Genomic DNA, 22,253 nt, shown 5'->3' with positions numbered 1-22,253 from the left:
AAATAAGTACAATACTGTATTAGTAAATGAAACCAAAGATCAGAACCTGTTTTCAAGCACGAACATTTTTAACAAATTTAATTTTAATGATCGATCTACGAGGTTTGACACATAAGAAATTATTACCAGTAACTCATTTCACAGTTCCTCTGACGCTGCCGAACACAACGCACGTTCATACTGTACAGTACGCTGTAGAAAATAAAATAAAAAAGCATGCAAAATTACACGAAACAGCAAGTCTGCGAAAAGTCAACCGCGTTATAGCGAGGGACGACTGTACAACCTGTACAGGGAGTGACGCTCTCTGTCCTTAGACCCTCGGTTCGAGTGAGGAAAAACTTTTAACAGGGAAAAAAAGCGGAAGAAACCTCAGGAAGAGCCACAGAGGAGGGATCCCTCTCCCTGTGAATGAATCTAATTTAATCAGTAATCTACAGTCCTCAAGTCTTTGTGGTTTCCATGATGCAGTCATTGGTTATTCTGTCCAAATCTGACCTTTAAACCGCTGCCACAAATCAGGATTGTTTGATTTTTCTCCTGAAGTCTTCCCTAACATGTTAGACTTGTCTTCTCTCTGTCTCTGTCTCTCTGTGTCTGTCACTGCTTCAGATAGAGAGCGCTGTCCTTCTTCTGCTTCTGGAGTAAGATAAAGTGAGAGGCATAAACAAGGAGGATGAGGAAACCTTTATTTGAATGTCTATGAAATTACATTGCATTTAGCAGACGCTTTTATCCAAAGCGACTTACAGAGGAGGACATAAGCTGAGAAAGGTGTAAAGGAGCACAGAGTAGTTGTTAGTTTTGTTTTTTAAAGGTGGAAAGGTAAAGGTTTAAAGGTATGACATGTTATTTGTCACATAAAACAGAAATTAGTTTAAAAAACATTCATGTGATTGAGGTTTTTCATTCAAAACATTTATAATTGAGATGTTTTCAGTTCATTTTAACTGTCAGAACAAAGTCAACATTAGAGGCAGAACAGAACATGTATTTTTAAAGGTGTCGTGGCGAGGGAACAGGTGGACCACCACCCAAAGTAATTTCTTCCAAAACATTCAGGTCTGGGAGCCAAAGGCCGAACGCTGCAGGCCAGATTCAGTTCTGTCCAAACGTGGCTGAGAAAGCGGTCATCCTATCCAAACAGGCCCGGGTTGTGCAGAGTCAGAGTCTGCAACAAGCGCTGGAAGTCCTGCACCGTCCACGGCTCCCTGTGCGTCCCTGCTGAGGCAGCACTGCTGCTGTCAGGGCTGATGCTCTGCGGGTCGTTGAAGGTGATCAGGACCTCTGTGGAGAACTGAGGCAGGCGGAAGAGCCCCAGATGGAGGGTCACCGTGTTCCTCGCTTCTTCGTTGAACTTGGACACACGCTGCGTGCCGGTCAGCATCCAGGCAGAGCTGCAGTCTGACAGGGACAGCTCAGACTTGGGCAGGAGCACAACACTGGTGACCTGGAAAGCACCGGGCTCCAGCGCCTGGTTACTGCCTGCTATGTCCTCAAAGTGATACCTGGCGGCGTCCTGGTCTGCCACCTGACCCTGGTACTCCACCAGCTCCACGATGAGGCTCTGGTCGGTGTGTGCGTGGGCAAACACCTCCTGGTTGTCCGGGATCTCCCTCAGCTGGCTGACGTCCGCGGCGCTGTGAGGGAGGGCGGCTGACAGAGCTCCTCCGAACAGAGGACGAGCAGGAGCAGGAGCAGGAGCAGCAGGAGCAGCAGCACCTCCTGCAGCACCTCCTGCAGCACCGTGCACCTCCATGTGAGCGGCTGTGCAGGAGCAACAACAAACACAGAGCCTGTTTATTATAACGACCTGCAGCTGCAGCAACACCGCCTGCTCATATACAAATGAAATATATTATAAAAGCGTCATAATAAACAAATAAATAAACAAATAAATAAACAAATAACTCACCCACTGATTCAACTGATCCGGGGAAACTTTATGCTCTTCTTCTACTTCTGGTTTCAGTCACGCTGGACACGAGGCATGCGCACTGCTGCCACCTACAGCGAGGGAGAGAGAGACACCTACAACTATTTAGATAATTTAGTAAAACTAAACTAAAAGTAAAAATACAAATGTTATAAAAAAATGAGGATTATACTGGGGTTCAGATGTTTTAACTCATGTAGTGTGTGTGTTTCCTGTCTTTTGCATGTCTCATGCACTTTAAATCAAATCAGATTTATTTATTTATAGGGGCAGCAGCAGCTCAGTCCAGGACTGGGAGCTGGAGAGGTGCCAGTTCACCTCCTGGGCACTGCCGAGGCACCCTTGAGCAAGGCACTGATCCCCCACAACCGCTCGCTGGGTGCCGGTCTGGCTGGCTGCCCATCACTCCACCATCTCTCTCCACACATTTGCATGTCTGTGAGCTTGTACTTGTACTATATGTGTGTTTGGGGTTAAAAAATGCATGTAAATAAATAAATAAATAAAAAAAAACTGAGTGAAAAAGGAATTTCCCATTGAGGGGATTAATAAAGTATATCTTCTTCTTCTTTGTTCTTCTTTGTAAAGCCCAAAGTCACAAAGTACATTTGTGTATACATGTATACCTGTCATGTTCCTTGTTAGACTGTATGTCTATACCTGTATGTACAGTTGAGAGCACAGTTAACCGCCAAATTCCTCGTGTGTGTGTGTGTGTGTGTGATTCTGATTCTTATAAGGATATAACAATATTTATATATTGTTAAATATATAAAGAGTCCTTGTTCGGACATTAAAGCCATAAAATAAAAGTACTGAGCTTAAAAATAACTTCAGCTGACCTCAGCATCTTGTTTTCCAGACATTGCACTGCTTTAGCTTCCATGTGTACATATAAACAATGCATATATCCCTGAGTAATGTCACTGTTTGTATAAATACTTGACTACTTTTGTAATTGGTTTAGGTGAAGCAAATTTGTATTGACTGTATATACTTTTGAGAATTTGAATTAACTTTACGAACTGGTCCTATATATTTATATATTTTTTCATCTTTTTACTTTTTAATTTTAATTTATTTATTTTGGTTTTTCATCTTTCTTATTTTATTGTTGTTCTATTTAATTTATTAATTAATTAAATTTGTTTATTTATTTATTGTCTTTTAAATGTTGTTTTTTCTGCTGCTATTGTATTATCTACTATATAATAAAAGTTATTATTATATTTAAATATGTAAAATCTACGAAGAAAGTTCACTTTAATTTAACATGTTTATATTATTAATTAAGTGCCAAAACAGTGTATATATCCCTGAGTAATGTCACTGTCTGTATAAATACTTGACTATTTTTGTAATTGGTTTAGGTGAAGCAAATTTCTATTTACTGTATATACTTTTCAGAATTTGAATTAACTTTATGACCTGGTCATATTTTTTTTATTTATTTAATCTTTTTAACTTTTTAATTTGAATTTATTTAATTTTTTTGTTTTTCATCTTTCTATATTTTATTGTTGTTCTATGTAATTTATTAATTTATTACATTTTATATTGTCTTTTAAATGTTGTTTTTTCTGCTGCTATTTCATAGTATCTAAATGAATAAAGTTATTATTACATTTTAACATGTCAGATCTACAGAGAGTAAAGTGTAACATGTCTATAACATTAATTAAATGTATTTATCTGTTTATAGAGTCTGTGTGAACATCTGCCTCCTCCTCCAGCTGTTTCCTGTCAGCTGATCCTCAGGCGGACACAGAGCAGCTCGTTAGCATCCATAATGATCCGTCAGCTTCTGAAATGAAAGTTACAGACCCGTAAGAACCACCTGAACCAGCTGGACTAACACCTGAACACACCTGTGTGTGTGTGTCTCTGTGTGTGTCTGTGTGTGTGTGTGTGTGTGTGTTCAGCAGCGCGAGGCTCCGGATCTTCAGCAGGTAGCATCCTTTAGCTTAGCATGTTAGCCTTAGCTCTGAGCTAACTGTGTTAGCCGACACATTGTTTTGATTTTTACCCGTAACGACTAAAGCGACAGACAGACAGACAGACAGACAGACAGACAGACAGTCTGCCTGCCTGTCTGTCTGTCTGTCTGTCTGTCTGTCTGCCTGTCTGTCTGTAAACTAAAGCTAGAAACCAGAGATACAGCTGCCGTGATATGAGGCTAATCACTGATACAGGTTTATTTATTTTATTTAAAGAGTCACTGAAGCTGCTAAATAAAAAACAATAACTCAGCTTCTTGTCCTGCAGCTTTATCTTTATTATTATTATATTTTATGTCTTTATATTTGCTTAAAGGTGCAGTAATACTCTTGCAATAATAATATTATTATTTGTGTCATGGTCACTTTACATTACAATACTCTTTATATAAATCATGCCACTTTTATTCTCCGTACTTGTTTGTTTTTATTGTTGTAGGTTATAGATATTTCTGTCTGTTTATTGTTTTACTTTCTTTTAATTCTGCAGTGTGTGGGTCAGTGACAAATAAGAGTTTGCATTATAAAAATGTTTTAATAAATAGTTTTAAAAGCTTCCATCAGGTTTGCAAAAAATGTATATTTTGTATTTCTGTTGGTTTCATGTAATTTCAAATAGCTAAAGACTGTTTGGCCCTGAAAATGTCAAGTGGTGTAAACCACAATAAAAGGAGAAATATTACCTCTTTATTTCCACCTAGAGTGTGTGCAAGTGTACCTGTAAAAACAGTTACTTGATTTTAATATATCACTTGAAAATAGATTTTACTAGGATTATTTTTAAATAAAATTGTTTGCGTTTTTGCAATATAGAGCAGGACAAATTCTGAAAGCCGTTTTCTAAATAACATTTGACAAATTATGTATAAACTGTCAAACAATATGTTAGCACATTGCAGTAGAGGATTACATCTTATTCCCCATGAATCTTCCTGTAAATTAAAAACATTTTTATGAAAAATACTGGTTACACCAACTGACAACTTTCGCAGATTTAACTAAAATAAGTACAATGCCGTATTAGTGAATGAAACCAAAGATCAAAACCTGTTTTCAAGCCCGAACATTTTTAACAAATTTAATTTTAACGATCGATCTACGAGGTTTGACACATAAGAAATTATGACCAGTAACTCATTTCACAGTTCCTCTGACGCTGCCGAACACGAACGCGTTCATACTGTACAGTACACTGTAAAAAAACCAAAAAAACATGCAGAATTACACAAAAAAATCTGCGAAAGCGAGGGACGACTGTACAATCTGTACAGGGAGTGACGCTCTCTGTCCTTAGACCCTCGGTTCGAGTGAGGAAAAACTTTTAACAGGTAAAAAAAAGGTGGAAGAAACCTCAGGAAGAGCCACAGAGGAGGGATCCCTCTCCCTGTGAATAATCTAATCTAATTTAATCAGTAATCTACAGTCCTCAAGTCTTTGTGGTTACCATGATGCAGTCATTAGTTATTCTGTCCAAATCTGACCTTTAAACTGCTGCCACAAATCAGGATTGTTTGATTTTTCTCCTGAAGTCTTCCCTAACATGTTAGACTTGTCTTCTCTCTCTCTCTCTGTCTGTCACTGCTTCAGATAGAGAGCGCTGTCCTTCTTCTGCTTCTCTTCTCCTCCTCTGTTTACTGGAAAAAGTTCCTCTCCTCTCCTGGCCACTGAAAGGCCTTTTTCCGAACCTGTTGCCAGAAACGGACACTTGCTGAGAAAGCCACAGTGTCCGACTGAACTGGATTCAATGGTATAAATTAGATTTCTTGGATTGAGAGAGAGAGAGAGAGAGGTGGTGTGTGAATGATTGAGACTGCCTTGTTCCTCTCCTGATTGTCACTTTTTGGGGTCTGGGGTCTCGCATGCTGTTTAGTTCAGTGTCGCCGAGGCGCTTTATTGTGTCACTGTTGTGTTTTGTAACACCCAAACACGGACTCAGGAGGGCATGATTGGAAGAACAGCGTGTTTTCCACATCCGACACAGCCGAGTCCTTCATCCAGAGGCGATGATGACATTTCCTTTCGTAGCGAGCGAGAGTGAACGCCTGCTCACACCAGAAACACGAGGAAACATCTCACTAGGATATCTTATTATATTAGTATTAATATATTTTTTATTTCTTTGTATATTGACAGGGTATGAAACGGTATTTCACAGACCGATGGCGTGATGAAAGAGCCAGTTTCAATATTATATTGCACAGGAAATGAAACCAGCTCTGTGACCAATAACAAAGTCAGACTGTTTAACAAGAAGCGTTGGGACCAGAGGCCTCCTCAGATTGCTTGACCATGACCAGTCTCGTTAAAGTAGTCGTTACCGAGTTGAGGTTTAAGGGTCTCACTCTGTCCATGCGCTCTTTGTTCAGCTCCCAGGCTTGGACCTGGCTGTGGTTATGCCTGCAAGTCAAATCACTCCCCTCCCTCTTATGTTTAACGTATGAGCAGCAGGACTTTAGTGGTAGATGTGTTGAGGACTGTCCTGTCGCAGCATGTCCTTAACCCATGATCCTCTTCTCCTCCTGTCCTACAGAGGGAGCCAGATCGGGAGGAGCAGCCTGAAGACAACATGCCCCCCAAGTTTAAACGACACCTCAATGACGACGAGGTCACGGGATCCATCCGCAGCGAGAGGGTGAGACACAAGAGTTGCAGAACAGTGGAAACAGGAGCGCCTTATTATTCAAATATGACTTTGAGTCTGCGCTGCAGTCGTAATAAGGTCATAAGCTTTCAGTTAAACACTGAAAAGAAACACATTAATATGCAGTAACCAGAGAAGCCTGTCAGGAGTATTGGAACATTTGTCCATTGTTGTCAAAAACAGATGTTGATGTAAGACGATAAGTGTCAGTGGAAAAAGTGAGAGACACACAAAAGAAAGTGGATCTTTGTAAAGGAGGTAAGGACGAGACTCCCATGGCCAAACGTCTGCTTCTCATCAGAGCAACCGTCCCCTCCCACCCACCTGCCCCGTCCCCGTCCTCCTCTCCTCTTGTTTAATCCTGTTTTTGTTATTGTGTTGACCTGCGATCAAAGCTCAGCTTAAGGGGACACATAAAGAAAACGTTCTCTTCCATCTTGCACCATCGTGCTTGCTTCTCTTTTACTGCCTTTACCTCCTGTCCCTCGGATAATAGTTACCAGTTCTGTCTTCCACACTCAACAGTGAGCAGAAAGAAAGACGCCGTACAGAAGGAGAGCGTTAGTGCCTCGACTTATAAAGCTCTTTATGATCATGTGGCCACCATTCCTTCAGCTTTCCTGCAGATGACGGTGCATTTACAAGAAGATTAAATATCTGTATGTTGGCTGGAACTTATGGACATTACAGCTTTTCCTTCTTTGTTGTAAAAAGGTTAAAACTAAACAGAAAAATTGAAGATTTAACCTCTAACAACACACCTGCATGCAGCATCTCCTGCTGTCCTTTATTATAGATCATTTCTAGTGAAGATGAAGACCTTTCTTCTCCAGTAGCAGTGAATACAGTCTTCCTCTCTGCCATCCAACAAGAAACAGACTCTTCCAGTGGTCCAATCTCCTGTGGTCTCCTCCTGTGAGAATGAAGTGCAGCTGTCCTCACTAATCCCGTATGAATAGCGTTTTACGCAGGCCGCTTTCTGCCCCTATTAAAGCCAGAAGCTGGTCCGGGCATGGTTGTGATCATGGCAGTGATCTACAGCGAGATCTCTTTTTTGGTTTTTTTTGGGCTTCTCAGCAAACTGAGTGTTCTTGTCGAAGTTCGACGTTGAGGAGTCTTTTTAATGAGGTCTGGCAAACAAAGCAGCAGAGCAACAACAGTCTTTTGTTTTAAGTAAGTCATCATAAGTGCACTGTAATAACAGTGTATTTGGCCAAGTCTGCCTTCTAAACACAGACAGAAGAGACAGCATCTATCGATCAGTGCAGCAGCTATCTGGCGATATGAGGAACGCTAGTTCTGAGTGCCAGGAATGGGCTCAGTCTGGGTTTGTTTCTGAATGAAAGCCCTTCAGACTTGTCGGTCTTTATCTTCCACTGAAAACCAGAGATGAATGACATGCTGTAGTTGGCATCGTCATATCATCACCAACAAAATCTGACGCTGAGCTGGGGACCTGTGTAGAAAAGCTTTCAGCCTGCAGTGGTGCCAGCTCTCCTCATGGGACATACAATATCAATATATGCCCTTATATGACATCTGACCTTTTAAATTTTTACAGAGAAACCTGCTGGAGGAGGACTCTGATGAGGAGGAAGACTTCTTTCTGTGAGTTTGTGCAAAGATTTCAAGCACTGAATTGACAATCTAGACCTGCTTCGTTTTAAATAAGTGTGTAACAATAAAAACATCTTCATTAAATTGGTAACTTTGGCTTGTTTCTGCCTGTTTTCCAGGAGAGGGCCAACAGGACCCCGATTTGGCCCTCAGAATGACAAAATGAAGCAGTAAGTACTAACACAGTTTTGGTGATTGTGTTATGCAACAGGATTCGTCATATTTACCAGAAGCTGCAGGTTGTTAGTGGACTGTGTGTAAGAGAGACAGGTTATTGTGTAACTGTAAGAAGTCCTGGTCTCTCCACAGTCTGTTTCCACATTAACCTCCAGTCAGAGAGAGCCACAGAGCAGAGGAGGTCATTGTTGAGACAGTCTGGCACCCAGGGTTGTTTCTCCAGGCTCTGTTCATACTTGACAGTTTGTCATTGTGAGCACATGAAACCAGATGCCATCGTTACCGATTCTAGGAATGCTGCTCGCACATTATCCAGGCCCTTCAAATGTGTGTCCGTGTGACCCCGAACCTCTCAGCTCAGCTCCTTAGGTGTGTTTATGTGTGTTTGTGTTTGAGCCCCGTGTGATTTGCTCTGGCTCTGATTGTACATGTTTAATATTACCGCCTTCAACGTGCAATCAAGCTTAAATCCAAGAATCCCTGCAGCATAACAGTGATGGAAAATGTGATCAGCTGTGAGAAAAAACAGATTCCTTCGTCTTATGGGCCTCTCGTCCTTTTTTATTTCATTGCCAATGTCCTCTCTCCTGCTGACGCAGCATCCTTCCAAGAGGTATTGCTAAGAATTACTTTAAACAGAATATAGACTGCTCAGGAGTTGTGCATAAAGAAAGGATTTCAGTATAATAATAAAGGGCTGGCATGTCACACTGAGGCTGGAAAAACCTTTTGACAGGCTATTTATTACCTGCCAATTGGACAAGGCTAGAAACAGAGGAAATGATATAGCAGGTGCTTTGTGTTCTGCTGCTTACAAAAGAATAAAACGATCAGTTCTTGATAAATCCTACGTTTTATTATTTATGACTATTATCTCTGTGCTAGTGCCTCACGCCTTCACCTGTGTCCTCAGGGTGCAATCGCAGGTCGACGAGGTGATCGATGTGATGCAGGAGAACATCTCCAAGGTGATAGAGAGAGGCGAGCGTCTCGACGACCTGCAGGACAAGTCGGGTGAGTCACACGCACCGGGGACGGCGTGTGCTTTTGCATGCATGTGTTAACACACATGCACACATGGAACACTTTATCACTCCGCTGTGTTTAGTTTCCACAAGTAGCTCACTGATGGTTTACACCTGGCACTGGGGGGTTATTGTCCTTGCTGTGTGTGGGAGTTAATAACATTTCTGCAATGTGCATCCATTTTAGAGTAAAATATTTATACGTGAGGGTAATTTAGGTTGAGGTATGACTTTAATGTTACTAAAAATCTCAAACCTGCCCACGTACGAGACAAATAAAGAATATTTATAGCTCTGCAAATAACAAATGATCAGCTCCCTTCATGAAATATCTGAAGGCTGCCCAAAGAGGCTGACTGAGTGGATGTGCTACATTTACAGTCTCATCAGAGAAAAAGGCTGTTTACCACAGTCCAAGGTGACACCTTCAAGTGTTTTGTCTGACTCAGCATCTTTTTAAGATGCATATATTAGAAAATCATCGAAGCTTTGCATTAAACTTTGCAGAAAAATCAACAAAAACAGTAACTTTGGTCAAACCTTCGAGCGGCCTTGTGAAGCTTCTCTCTCCTGCAGGATCAAGAGTGTTGCATGTCAATTCTCTCCGTGCACTTTAAAGCTGTTAATGATATGTCCAGGTTTAGTGCTTTACCAGGTGTGCATCTGAAACCTTTTGACAGCTCTCACATTCACACAGCCCCATTCTTTTTTTAGCGCGTACCAAGAAGGTATGTGTGTGTGTGAAACATGTTAAGCTCGCCGCACAACTTCACACACGTGCAAGTGCAAGGCTTTCACCAAGACACGCACAGGTTTTCTAGCTCTGCTCCTGCGTGGATGAAGAGATGAGCCTGAAGTGCTCGTGTCTCTCCACCTGTCTACTAGGCCTCATCATGACGTCCACGCAGATGTTGTATAACAGCTTCTCTCCGTCATCTCGACCAGCCAACCGAGACAATGACGCACATCTGGAACACATTTGTGTTTACACGGGCCTTTGTGTATATGTGAGTTTTTGCTGTATTTGTGTGGCTGGTTGCGTGTCTCCACGGTGCATGTCGGCGTCTTTACGCGAGCAGTATAATATCCGGTGATGGACGCTTTCAATTTGCTCTCTGACCCATGCACAGGTAACCTGTCGTTAAAGTCCTGACGATTAACGAGCATCTTTTCAGAAGCCTCGTCTGAGCGCTCCGTCTTTGTAGTAGCGACGGGTCGTTAACGAGCACGTGGACGTGAAAACGGCACACACGACGGACACAAAGACTCTTAAGAGGGACGAGGTCTTGGACAAGCAGAGCGCCGCACGCCAGAGAGCTGTAACCTTCCTGTGTAATTCGTAAACACCGGGTTGACAACAGTATCCAAGAAACAGAGAGCAGTGTGGGCGAGCGTTTTGGAGAGGGATGTCACGACAAGGAGACAGGAGGGAGAAAATCTGAGCGAATGTGTGTGTGAATTAGGTAAATTGTTGTTCAGCGTTTCATGGCAGGATTTCCTAAAAGTAAACAAACAAATCTGTTCATGGGAGTGATCTCACCAGCCGAGCTGAGGCTTACATAACTGTAACACCTCATAACTGCACATGCGAAAACACAGAGCCAAGCAGACTGAGACGGAACAATAGCAGTCTGGATGTTTGTTTGGTGATTATATGTTATTTTTATCTCTCTCTCCCCCAACATTCTTTATTATTCATTTCTTTTTCTCCTCACGTTCCTCCACCTGTGCCGCGGTCACGTGACGCTCCAGAGAGCCTATCGGACAACGCGTCAGCCTTCAGTAGCCGAGCCAAACAGCTGCACAGGAGGATGTGGTGGCGAGACATGAAGGTGGGCTGTCTTTGTTTGCACAGAAGTTCGGGGTTGGGGGGGTGCGCCGGTGTTATGAGTGGAATGTCTTTAATGTGTGTACCTTTCTTCTGCAGATGAAGATGATTATTGCATTGGTCGTCGTTGCTCTCCTGCTCATAATCATCAGTGAGTATTTGACCAAACGCACACATATTTACATTTAGAAACCGCGTGCAGCTTCTCATGAAGTGTTCTTTCTCTCTTACAGTTCCAGTGATACTCCGATATCGCTAGTGTCCGACGAGGAGGGCGAGGGAGAACCCTCCTCTTCCTCTTCTTCCCGTCTCTCTCTGTCTGTATCTCCCTGTCTCCTCTGCACACAGTCCTCCACTCCCACTAGGGGGCACCAGCCAGCCTCCCACGCCCTCCTCAGCGTCAGCCCTGTGGACCTGGCATCGTCTCACCCTTAGTACGGATCTTAACGTCGGTATTTCCACATGAATCTGCTGTGAGATCAGTACTAAGGCTCGGTTTGAACCTAACACAGGAGAATCGAGGGTGGGGGTGTTTTAATGTAGTTTGGGAGAAGGCGTTGACTCTCAGCCCTCTAGTCAATGTGAAGGAGACCTACACACATGTAGGGCCCCCCGTCTTTGCCTTGACAACAGGGAAACTCCAGGTTGTGCATATTACGTCATATAGATAGAGATAGATGCTGTAAAAGCTGGGGAATCCACGCCAACTAGCTGGTTCTGAATGTGCCGCAGCAGCCTCGTATAAAGGGGCTCTAACATTTAGTGAATGATCCTCAGATCTCTACCCATGAATCCTCGTGTGCCGTCTTCTCCCTTCACCCGAGGAAAGATTTCATTGTCCGGCACCGAGGCGAGGGAACATCTGAGGTTCATCTGTCTTAGACGCTTCTTTTAATCAGCAACAAGGCTTTCTGACAGAAGTGATTTCACTTATCAGGTATGTTTCCTCATCAGTGCCGATGATTTGGAAAAGTGACCAGAAAGAAAGAAAGAAATCGGCATCTGTTCAGACAAACATCCTGATTATTCTCCTCCATCAATCGCGGCTTCTCCGTTTTCCGTCTGCCTCTTGATAGCTTGTTATAGCGTACAGCGGGACCACATCAGACCAAAAACATCCAGGTTACGAATGTCTCCTCGCCACTTTAAACCTCTCGCCTTCCTCCCTGAGGTTGTGTTGAGCTCTCTCCACGGCACATCGACTTTCCCCACTGCTGACATTAAACTGTCTCTGTTTGGTTTTAACACTGCTTTCTTTTTACACTGTTCTTATTTCTGCTGGCTGCTCAATGTGATTCTCGTATGAATGCTGGTTTTCCCGCTGAAGGGACATTTTTTAATCTCTGTTACATTACGTTGAAGGAGGGGTAATTTAACCGAGCTGTGAAACAAATTTAGGTGTCGTGTCTGGATTAATTAACTGTATGATACAAACAAGTCTACAATGTCATTTTTATTATTTTGAATGTAATTTATTTTAGCTGTAAATATTGATTCTGTAATGATGTACAATACTCTGGCATTGCATTGGAAGACTGTGATATATATATATTGATCAGTTTTGCTTTGAAATGATAAATAAAGTGATTTTAAAGGGCACCGGTCTGGTTTCATCTGGTTTGGACTATCTCCCTGGGAGGTAGGAAGGAGTGAGGATGGGTAGAGCACTGCCAGGGGAACAAAAGGTTGATGGAAATAAAGATGAGTGGAGGTGAAGAGGGGAAAATAATCATCATGCTATCCCTTCACTTCTGACCATTTAAGAGAGGCAGTGAAGTCCTGAACTTTCTTTTATCTCTTCTCATTACTGGACTTTTGTTTTACTGCTCTGCAACTTTATTGGCAGCGTGGAGTCCCATGATGGCACTAAAGCTGGATGGAAGTGAGTCTGTGAGGCGTTATTGTTCTGGCAGACCCGCTTCTCAGAGACAAACCAACTCCGACAGCCCTGCCCAGCCCTTCTGAGGGAGCAGAAATTACTTCATTGATCTATGGCAGATGGTCCTCCAGCTCGCTCTCCGTTGCTGGTTCTCATGGTGGGGGGTGATAGCTTTATTTCTGCTTTGGAGAGAAGAGGTCATTTCATCTCACACGGTTATTTATCTGTGGTGAGAAGCCTGCATGCCTGATTGCAGTGAAATTGAAGGTAGTAAAGTCCTTGTTGGACAAGTGGCTGTAAAACGTTACAGCTCTTTCTTTTCGGGTCTCACAGATATGTTGCCAGAGGCTGCCCACAAACTGGATGCCTTAATTCTGCCTCTGGTTAAGGCTTTGTCCACATATTAATATATATGCAAAGGAACAAAAAAAAAAATCTGTGTTGCACTTTGTTGCATGACATTTCTATCCTCTCTGCCTGCGGAGTCACACCCACGCTGGCAGCTCAGGATGTTTTGGTCCTCCGTTAGGGGCTACGACTGGATGACTTCAGATTCCGGGCATAGCATCGGTTATATGAGTGCTATTAAGGTGACTAAACTCACAAGGGAGAAGAGCGGACAATGTGCCAACCAGCATTAGTCAGTCACACACACACAGACGTCTTGTACAGGGAGAGGCATGTGTCACCAGCTCAAGGAGTTTGAAGAAATAATCCATCTGCAGTTGATGCTCTTTTAGGATTCTGGTGAATAAAAACAGTGTTCTGCATTCATTCACTCCTCCTCCTTTCTCAGCAGCACGTTCTCTCCTCCGTTGTCTCAATTCCTGGTTGCGTTTGGTTTTATTCCCAGCTTTTTCTCCCACAATGATTTATTCAGTCCTTTATTTAATGTGTCCCACCTTTCGCCCTCTCGTCAGTTTCTCATTGTTAAGATATTTCCTGCAGGAGGATGTAGTCTGACAGCGAATCCAGTGTTTTTTTTTAAAAAATCACATTCTGTACTTTAGTCATCCATTTATCCATCTGTCCAACCAATCATAAACCAGGACGAGTGTCTCAAGTAGCACCGGCTGTCTGTAAACAAGCCCTGACAGAAACAGGTGAGGCTGGGATCAACCTGCAAGAGGAAGCGTGTGTTTTTAAGAGCGTGCACACTTCCCCTCGTGCCCTTTGGCCTCCCTTAAGTGAAGCATCTGGGTCGGGTGATGTTTTAGTGCCCAGGGTGGCAGGTCGGCAGAGATGGACGCACAAAAGATGTCTGAAATTAAAAAGGACAGTGCAGAACAGATTTTTGAAACCCAAACAAAGAGACAGGAAATGAGCTGAGGCTGACACCTGTGAAAGTTGGAATAGGATGGTGTGCGTCTGCACACCTGCCTCATCGCATGCATCCCTGAGCGAGTGTCTCACTTTCAAATCTTTCATCCTGCCTCTCTGAAAATAAACAAGAGATCATCCTCCGTATCACATGACTGCAGAAGCGAGCCTCGCAGGCTGTGGGCAACACGTCTGTGATATTGTGTTAAAGTGAAGAGACGAGAGACGGGGAAGACGGGACAGACTGCAACAAATCCACCCAGGCAGCAAGTGACAGGAAGTGGGTTTAGGTAGGAATGGCTCACTCATGTTGTATTAAATACAAATGTAGAAAAATGCAGTGAGTCTGTTCACAACAAACAAGCTCAGCTGAAGGGGACCCAATCCATGTCAGGGTCAGGGGTCAGCGTCAGGTATCCTGTCATCGATTGACTTGTAACCTCGACCTTTCATATTGACAGAAATTATTGGCTGCATGCGTCACATGCTGGCCCCCTACCAATATGAAAGGGGACACCGGCTCCTTGGGGTAACTGTATCCAATGAGGCCCAGATTTCCCTGCCATGCTGGGGGGGGGGACAAACCTCCACCAAAGCCCCTTAGACATGTGGGACTGCATCACACACATCAGAGGACGCTTTCTTTGAGACCGGAGAGGATGAATCACACAGATTTACACAAAAAGACGGAGCTTTAAATCCAAAACACAGCCTCTGCATAAAGCACACACACATTTCTGTCCCCAAAACAACCATCATCCCATTACTCTCTCTTTTCTTCTTCTCTCCCTACCTCCCTCTTTGCCTCTGATCCCCCCCCCACCCACCCAGCCTTCTTCTTCCTCTCCCCTCCCTCCCTTTCCCATCTCCTCTTGTCCCCTCTTTCCCTCCTTCCTTCCCCTCCAGATTGTATAAATATCTGTGAGCTGTTGGGGAGAGCTCAGTGTTACAGACCTGCCCCACTGAGGAGAGAGAGAGGAGAGAGAGACGAACAAGAGAGGGGTGGAGAAAAAGAAGAGGAGTCACCTGAGAAAAGACTGAAGCAGAATAATAAACTAGGTCCTCACCAGGAAATTGGGAGTTAATAATTGATTAAAGGAGAATTTAAGCTGAGAGAGACTGGGACAGAAGAAAGAAATTAATTCTGCACAAGGAGAATTTAAAGTGTGATCTGTCTCCAGCATGTTCCTCCTCCTCTCACTGTGTTTGTGTGGTCTTCTCCTGCGAGGTGACGCACAGGACCGAGCTGCTCTGTGGAGGGGAAACGACCGGAGTGGAAGATGCCAGTACACCTTCTCTGTCCCCAGCCCCATCGAGGCCAGCTGCCCACAGACCGGAGGCCCTGAGATGGAGGGCCTGAAAGCCAGACTCAGCATGCTGGAGGTGCTGGTGTCCCGCCTGACTGGAGGGGACGCCGGTGTTCCCCAAAGACCTGGAGCTGGAGCTCAGTCTGAGCTTCAGGAGGCGCTGAACCGAGCCGTCGGGGAGAGGAACCTGCTGCAGGGGGAGAAGGGGCGTCTGGAGCGGGAGCTGGAGGGGCTTCAGCGCAGGATGGAGGAGATGAGGAGGGAGACAGAGAGGCTGAGGAACAGACCCTGTCCTCCTCAGACCCCCTTAGTGCCACCAGCCCCCTCTCTGCAGAGCGGTGGCCTGATGAGACCTGGTGGGGGTAAGAGATACACTCAAACCACCACACACTTTCAGAGCTTGTTAAAAAAATGTGCAAAGCTTTTATGAAAAGAAAATCATTCTAACTTCTGATTATTTGATTCTCATAAATTCTCAGATCATTGTACATATTTGTTTTTATTCTAATCTTCTCTATCCATCCTGAAATGATGTTACTGCATTACTTAAGTGCCTGCAGACAGGTTGTTTCTGTTGCATTTGGTGACACACAGATGCCATGTATGTATGGAATACCATGCACATATAGAGTGCACCGCACAGCGACAGGGATCACATGTTTGTGTGCAGCAACAGAAGTGATAAATCTCAGCCTCCTCCAGACAAACGGCACATATCAGGGGAATAACGTGTGTGTGTGCATCATTTAGTGATGCATGTGAGTGTGTGTGTGTGCTTATTTGTGTTGTTATGTTTTGGTTGCCCTGTAAGTCTTGCAGAGACGCTCAGCTCAGGTTTCTCTTCTCCGCTTCCTGCCTGCATTTAGGGGTGATGGTGGCAGGCCAGGGATGGCCGGGCTCAGTATTTATGAGCAGATCTTGCTTTCTTTATGACTGGTGTTTCCCTCTGCATGACGAGCAGGGCGCGAATAGCCTAGTTGGGAAGTGGGAGGGAGGGAGGGAGGGGTTGAAATGCGATGCACGCTCTGGAAGTGGTGATTCCGTGCCAAGGGCTCATCTCGGGGCTTTTGATGACGCCGGGTGGGTCAGGGCTGGTGAGGATGGAGGGGGGCTGCAGAGGTCCTGGGGCCAAGAACACTATACTTCCAGGGTTAGAGGGCTGCACATGGCTTGAGAGTTATCCCGGAGCCAATAAGGTTAAGCTCTGGTATTCTGTGTGTTTGCAGTGGCCAAACATCCATCTAATTAGCCCCCATGCTCGTCTTTGCACCCACCATCCCCCTTCCTTTTACCAGTTAAGCCATCTTTCTGTTTACCCTCTTGGCCCTCGGAGTGTATTACCTCTAAAGCTGAGACTGCCAGCTGCAGTAAATCCTTCCTTACCGTCTCCCCGCCTCAGCAGACATCCCTACTCCCTGTGCATCAGGAGTGCTTACACACTCTATATCCTGCATACTCCAGGTTATCTGTTTATCTCCTCATGTGTTCACCTGCAGACTGAAATACACAGAGAGGGCCCCCTCAGGGTGCGAGGCAGTAGATCATACAGAGAAGAAGACACGCTGGAGCAGAGAAGAGAGGAGATAAAAAATCAAAGCATTTTCACGAGTTCTCAACTTTGACGGAAAAATTGCAGCATTTACAGCTCAGGCGGCGCTTATGACCTTCAGTAACACTCGCCTCTCAAAGTATATGAGCTGATATTCTCTAATGTTATTTTAGGACTTTAAAAATAGGCCTTCACATAAAATTTGCAACAGTAGTGACAACACAAGCCGGGTGGGAGGCTGCGCGCTAAAAGTGGCAGCATTCTTTATAAATGCAGACCTGGCTCGTGCTCAAAGGAGAATTAAAAATAAAAAAAGTACGAAGCACACAAGGGAAAATGATTTTCAAAATCACAGTTAAAGGTGAAAATTTGCAAAAGTCATCGAGTGCAATTGCAGCCCGGCAAACGTATTTATGTACCCTTTCCAAAAACATTACTGTGTTTCAGGAAGTTTCAGGTTCACGGTGAAGATGGAGCCAAGCACGTCGCCAAAACAGAGTCGATTTCGCCGTGTGCTTTAAATATTTTCTCTAAAAATTCTTCTTTCAGGTGCATTCCTAAGACGTCTCAATCAATGTCTAACAGGTGGAGGGACGACGTGGCCAGACTGTGGCCAGTTTTCAGTAAAATGTCTTTCTGTTCTGTAACCTGAATTATGCACGCAGACAGTATATATATATTCCAAGATCCCTCAGCTCTGCAGACTCCTGCAGACTGAGCCTCCTTTGGGAAGTGAAGTCTGTGAGGTTTAAAGTATTCTGCTCAGTGACATCCCAAACAAAGAGGCAGGATATGAGGCACACACACACACACACACACACATGCACAAAGGGGGAAAAGACAGTAGGAGAATGTTTCCCTGTGATGATGATGAATGCTCGTGTCCTGTGGGAGCATCCTCATCCAAACTCCCCCTGTAACTCCTCAAAACAATGCCGACCTTTGAGTTACACAAGCTTTGAAACGACCCCCTTCACCTCTAGCTTCATCAAGCATTTCTTTGTTTACAACACACAGCAACTTGTCGCTAATGTTACGTCACCCCCGTCCTCTTCATCAACATCAGCTTCCAGATGCTGGTTTAATTCTCTCTGCATCATTAGGGCTCGTTATGCGCCTGAAATCACAGAGCGCTGCACGTGCAAGAGCGATGGCGTGCACGTGCTCACAAACAGTCACAGATACACAAACGCACACTTTGTGTATCTGTGTAATCCATCTTCATGAAAACTTCTTTGAAAAGCTCATTTTTCCTCTGTAAACATTTGTGTTCTTTCTGTCCTCGAGTGTCTGTGGAGTTTTACAGTTTGCAGACGTTGTTTGACACGCTGTTTACTTTGCACAGTAATGATTTCATGAGGGAGGCAAATGGGGAAATAAGCACAGGGTAAAAAAAAGGGGGAGAAACAGTAGAGGAGAAGATTAAGATAGAGAATAAGATGAAGGCTGATACCTGACAGTGATATGGAGGAGAAAGGGCCAATCGACTGGTTGGTGAAGTTGACAGTGCTCGGGGTGGGATGGGGTGTCGAGTGTGTGTCAAGCATGTGTGTTATGGTCGGCCAATCTACCGACTGTCTGACTCCAGAGCAGCTGGGAATCCATTCAGGGGTGTTTGTTTCCTGCTGTCACATTCTCTGCTGTCAGTAGTGCCATATCCACGTTTGGGTACACAAACGTTCTGCATGCATGTTGCACGTGAAATATGCAACAGAAATGACTGAACTCTACATGTGTGCGTGTGTTTAGGTTCCAGTCAGATGTCTCACCTGATGACCAGGCCCAACAGGCAGGGAGACAGCAGCAGTTTGAGAGGTGAGATGTTTTTTGTTTTTTTGCAGAGTCACCTCCATCTTGATGTTTCTTATTCAGCTAAATTTCTCCATCTCTACCTGACAGACTCGGCGTGGCAGTATGGATCTCCAGGCTTTCAGGAGCTGAAGGCGGAGGTGACAGAGGTGCCTGCACCTGACGGCTCTGAGGACAACACAGGTCTCTGTTTGAAATGTCATTCTTCTCCACACAGGACTGGTTCAGCACATTTCGTGTGCTTGTGTCGAGTTTTGGACTCGTACTCGTGCTTTTCAGCTCAAACTAAATCACACCAGTATAGTCCTTTAAAATCTCATCCTGGCAGCGAATGCTCATCTCACCGACCCCTTCTCCTCCTCTCTTCCCTCTTCTGTCTATCTGACCTGGCAAACATGACACTCGCCCTCCCGCCCCCTGCTGACAGCATCAAAGCAAATACTGCTATTAATACTGCAGCAAATGGGGCGAGAATACCAGAGTCATGCCAATCCGTGGGTATGAGGGCCCGCCTGAATTTCATGTTTGTCTCGTAAATGTAAAGGGAAAGCACCCCCTAACAAGGCTGTCACTCACACTGGGTTTCCCCAAAAACCACGTCAGAGTTTTGATTGTTTGCGGAGGTCATGAAAATACACGTGCAGTCCCCACGTGAAGTCATCTAATCTCTGATGAGGCCACGCCACAGGGAAGCTATGTGGTTTTAGGTGTATTTATAAGACATATTCCTATCTAACCCTTAATCCGGTGGACCTGAGGGCAAGGGTGTATTTTAGGCAGTGGTAAATATACAGCCTGCCTTATCGTTTTCCCAGTAAGACAAGCAGCGGAGAGTCCCAGGATGAATTGTAGCCCAGTAGCTGCTCTGATGGCAGTGACTCAGACAAAGTTGCGGCTAACAGAGATGTCAGGCAGCATCAGACCTCCTGTCTGTCTCCATGATGAGAAATGACGATCTCATCACATCCCTGATCAGTTCTTGGGTTACTTCCCCTCTTCCTTCAAGCACGTATATGTAGATGTACCACTCGCGGACTGAGTGACCTGCCTCCAGAAAGGACCTGAGGTTGCAAAAACACTGGACGATTTGATTTGATGAAAGTCTTTAAGGTTTTTTAAAGACTGAACCCTGTTTTGTTGTAGCCTTTTTCAGTTATCGGTCTTGGCCTTAACACCAACTAGTCATCTGAGCGAGGTTAACCATAACCTACACCTCAATCTGAGCTACAGTAAACATTATTTGAAGGGAAAACCGATTTAGACACAAGACTAGTTTGCGAGAAATAGGGCGTATGCCATGTTGGAGGGTGTAGGCTTCAAAGCTCTTGACGAGCTTTTCATGTTGATTGTATCGGATATTCGATTTTGTAAAATGCAATCCTAAATTTGAATATTTCGTTAGATTTATTAGTCACCAACTAACTTTACGTCTTGCATCATTTGTACCCAATTTGACCAATGTACCAACTGTACAGACTTTTCCTTCCTTGAGTTACTTAGAAACTCACCAGCTCTTTCTTTTATTCTTGTCTTCATGTTCCCAGTATCAGATGTTCTCTGTCTCACAGATCTTCTACCTCCTTCCTGTTGCAGGTTGTGGGGAGTTGGTTTCAGTTGGCGAACCGGTCACTCACAGGAAGGCCGACAACATAGAAGGTAAATATGGTGTTTGGATGCAGGATCCTGAGGCTGTCTCACCGTATGGTCCCAACATGGTCTGGCGCATTGACACCATTGGCGCCGACGTCAGGAAGCTGTTTGGGTATGAGGACATGGAACAGCTATCCAAAGGCTTTCCATCCAAGGTAGGTGTGATGATATTTCTTCATGCAAATATGCCAAAAATCTGAGGTCATTCCTAGTTATTGTCTCGTGTTTTTCCCTCTCAGGTCCTGCTGTTGCCAGACCAAGTAGAGAGCACTGGTGCCACTGTGTACCGAGGCTCTCTGTATTATCAGAGACGTCGTAGTCGTACCCTCATTCGCTACGACCTGGCCTCTGAGACCATCGCAGCCCGTCGTGAGCTCCCCCACGCTGGCTTCCATGGCCAGTACCCCTACTCCTGGGGAGGCTACACTGACATCGACCTCGCTGTGGATGAGCAGGGGCTGTGGGCCGTCTACTCCACCAACAAAGCCAAAGGAGCCATCGTGATCTCGCAACTGGACCCACACAGTCTGGAGGTGAAGAGGAGCTGGGAGACCAACATAAGGAAGAAGTCTGTGGCCAACTCCTTCATGCTCTGCGGGAAGCTGTACACCGTGGCCAGCTACACATCACCCGAGACCGTCATCAACTACATGTACGACACTGAAACCAGCCAGGGGAAGACCGTGTCCATCCCCTTCAGGAACAAGTACCGCTACAACAGCATGATCGACTACAACCTGGCTCAGAGGAAGCTGTTTGCCTGGGACAACTTCCACATGGTGTCCTATGACATCAGGCTGGGTCGCCAGCAGGCCAACTAAGGCCGCCACGAGTGACAGATGAAAAGTGACTTTTGCTCACCTGTTCCTGCTTCAGAGACTCCGAGCTTTAGAGTACAATGTGTGTGGTGGAAGTAGTTTATAAAGCTTCAGTATCAACGAGTAGAAGAGCCAAACTACCAAACTCCAAAGTGAAATGAAGACGTTTGAGGAACAGTGTCTGCTTTTTTTTTTTCTCTTCAGTGGGAGGGCTTTTGCTGTGGCACGGTCCACAAACATGTTTTTAGAGGAATTATTTTTGTACCGCCTTTAATTCAGATGTATGATTTCATTTTTTTTTCTTGTTAAGCTATATTTGAGGTCTGAAAGATGAAGCATAGTTGAATTTAACAAGCTAAGTGGGATAATTAATTTACAACACAAACTCCTGATGTACTACACACCCTACAACATTTCACCAACGAACATCTTTTATTAAATAACCTGCTCTCTCACTCAGCATTTATTGAATATTGCATGTACTTGTACATTGTAGTCAATTTTATGGTACTGTTCAACTTTGTCATGAAATAAACTTCTTCCTAAAATTTAAAGTTTGTGGTTATTATAAACTTCAGACAATATTGGTAGCACCTAATGAAGCATCTGTGAGGTTTAACTAATAATTATATTATAGAAATGAGATACATCACTGATTGCTGATAAATTAAACCAGATTTGGTGATTTCAAGAATTTCAG

At 44.3% G+C, this 22,253-nt stretch overlaps 3 protein-coding genes across 5 annotated transcripts; 2 read left to right on the top strand and 1 right to left on the bottom strand.

Annotated features, from left to right (window-relative positions):
* Positions 1-675: 675 nt before the first annotated feature.
* Positions 676-2,023, bottom strand: rangrf (RAN guanine nucleotide release factor). Its single transcript, XM_019273594.2, has 2 exons — positions 1,916-2,023; positions 676-1,767 (listed from the first exon to the last, which is right to left on the bottom strand). Exon 2 carries the CDS (start codon positions 1,757-1,759, stop codon positions 1,136-1,138), a length of 624 nt encoding a protein of 207 aa, XP_019129139.2. The 5' UTR covers positions 1,760-1,767; positions 1,916-2,023; the 3' UTR covers positions 676-1,135.
* Positions 2,024-3,668: 1,645 nt separating this feature from the next.
* vamp4 (vesicle-associated membrane protein 4) lies at positions 3,669-12,820 on the top strand. 3 transcript variants are annotated; one of them, XM_027290354.1, is made up of 9 exons: positions 3,669-3,885; positions 5,521-5,680; positions 6,464-6,565; positions 8,136-8,182; positions 8,311-8,361; positions 9,282-9,382; positions 11,146-11,225; positions 11,321-11,372; positions 11,455-12,820. In XM_027290354.1, exons 2-9 carry the CDS (start codon positions 5,678-5,680, stop codon positions 11,478-11,480), a joined length of 462 nt encoding a protein of 153 aa, XP_027146155.1. In that variant the 5' UTR covers positions 3,669-3,885; positions 5,521-5,677; the 3' UTR covers positions 11,481-12,820. The 3 variants fall into 3 exon arrangements, with proteins under 3 accessions (XP_027146155.1, XP_027146157.1, XP_027146156.1); XM_027290356.1 differs by lacking the exon at positions 5,521-5,680 and having other exon boundaries at positions 3,669-3,762; XM_027290355.1 differs by lacking the exon at positions 5,521-5,680.
* A 2,560-nt stretch (positions 12,821-15,380) lies between these two features.
* Positions 15,381-21,947, top strand: myoc (myocilin). The gene is made up of 5 exons (XM_010751609.3): positions 15,381-16,089; positions 19,026-19,091; positions 19,176-19,268; positions 20,679-20,890; positions 20,975-21,947. Exons 1-5 carry the CDS (start codon positions 15,603-15,605, stop codon positions 21,554-21,556), a joined length of 1,440 nt encoding a protein of 479 aa, XP_010749911.3. The 5' UTR covers positions 15,381-15,602; the 3' UTR covers positions 21,557-21,947.
* The last annotated feature ends 306 nt before the right edge of the window (positions 21,948-22,253 follow it).

Source organism: Larimichthys crocea, chromosome XVII (genome assembly GCF_000972845.2).
Source record: "Larimichthys crocea isolate SSNF chromosome XVII, L_crocea_2.0, whole genome shotgun sequence".
Classification (NCBI taxonomy): domain Eukaryota; kingdom Metazoa; phylum Chordata; class Actinopteri; family Sciaenidae; genus Larimichthys; species Larimichthys crocea.
This window is presented reverse-complemented; position numbering and strand designations above follow the sequence as displayed.